The sequence below is a fragment of the Octopus bimaculoides genome, chromosome 16 (assembly GCF_001194135.2).
Source record: "Octopus bimaculoides isolate UCB-OBI-ISO-001 chromosome 16, ASM119413v2, whole genome shotgun sequence".
NCBI lineage: Eukaryota > Metazoa > Mollusca > Cephalopoda > Octopoda > Octopodidae > Octopus > Octopus bimaculoides.
This window is the reverse complement of record NC_068996.1, coordinates 16,363,434-16,364,347: the sequence shown is the minus strand read 5'-3', so window position 1 is coordinate 16,364,347 and position 914 is coordinate 16,363,434. Positions and strand designations below refer to the sequence as shown.

The 914-nt window shown below is 36.8% G+C and overlaps 1 protein-coding gene across 1 annotated transcript in view; it reads right to left on the bottom strand.

Annotated features, from left to right (window-relative positions):
- The window catches only part of LOC128249616 (uncharacterized), a 9,127-nt gene extending 8,421 nt beyond the window's left edge, over positions 1 to 706 (bottom strand). The window contains exons 1-2 of the mRNA XM_052973686.1: positions 693 to 706; positions 19 to 107 (exon numbers count right to left, since the gene is read on the bottom strand). Coding sequence (XP_052829646.1) covers positions 19 to 107; positions 693 to 706 — 103 coding nt within the window. The remainder of the gene's footprint in view (positions 1 to 18; positions 108 to 692) is intronic.
- Between the last annotated feature and the right edge of the window lie 208 nt (positions 707 to 914).

The following is a 914-nucleotide window of genomic DNA, read 5'->3' as shown; positions in this document are numbered from 1 at the left end:
GATAGATAGACAAAACACCTAAGACACTATAGATAGACAAGACACCTAAGACGCTATAGATAGACAAGACACCTAAGACGCTATAGATAGACAAGACACCTAAGACGCTATAATAGACAAGACACCTAAGACACTATAGATAGACAAGACACCTAAGGCACTATAGATAGACATACTAGCACCACCACCAGAAACTTAGAAGGACCTCATATAAGACCATCTCATTCGCCTAGAACTCACACGTTTAATACTCGATCTAAGCATTTAAACATAGAATCCTACACCTCTCCTCTGACATATACCAGGAATTACACTTCCCCTAATTTGCCAAATAAAAGTGGTGGGAGATCGATTCTCTGGTACATACTCCCATTCGCTTTAAACGTTAAAGGCCTTGTCAAAACCTTCTTTCAAATAGTGGACTCTAACTTCCCACGTCACAATGGGGTCGATTTGCTCGACTAAAGGCAGTGCTCCAGCATGGCCGTAGTCAAATGACTGAAACAAGTAAAAGAGTAAAGATCTATACAACGAAAGCACTAACGCTGCACGCAATAACATAAACAACACCCCTAGCCCTAATACTATAAAGCTTGGACCTAGATACTATAATCTCCGCTTCCGAGGGAGCTATGTGCACGGCTGAAGCCAATGCTAATACTAATAGAATTACTAATACTAATAACACTAACTCTGTTATACCCATTATAATCACTAATAGGGATCTTTTTTTTTTTTTTCATTCGCAAAGTATGTATTTTTAAAAAAGAAGTAAAACATTTGAAAATCGGCTATAATAATGAGCAAATTTTCACACCTCTAACATTAAAAAAAATATTTTCTGGGAAAAGTGAATTATCCTCTGAGATTCAGTATGGAAAATTACACCATCACACAAAATTTTAAAATTTTCT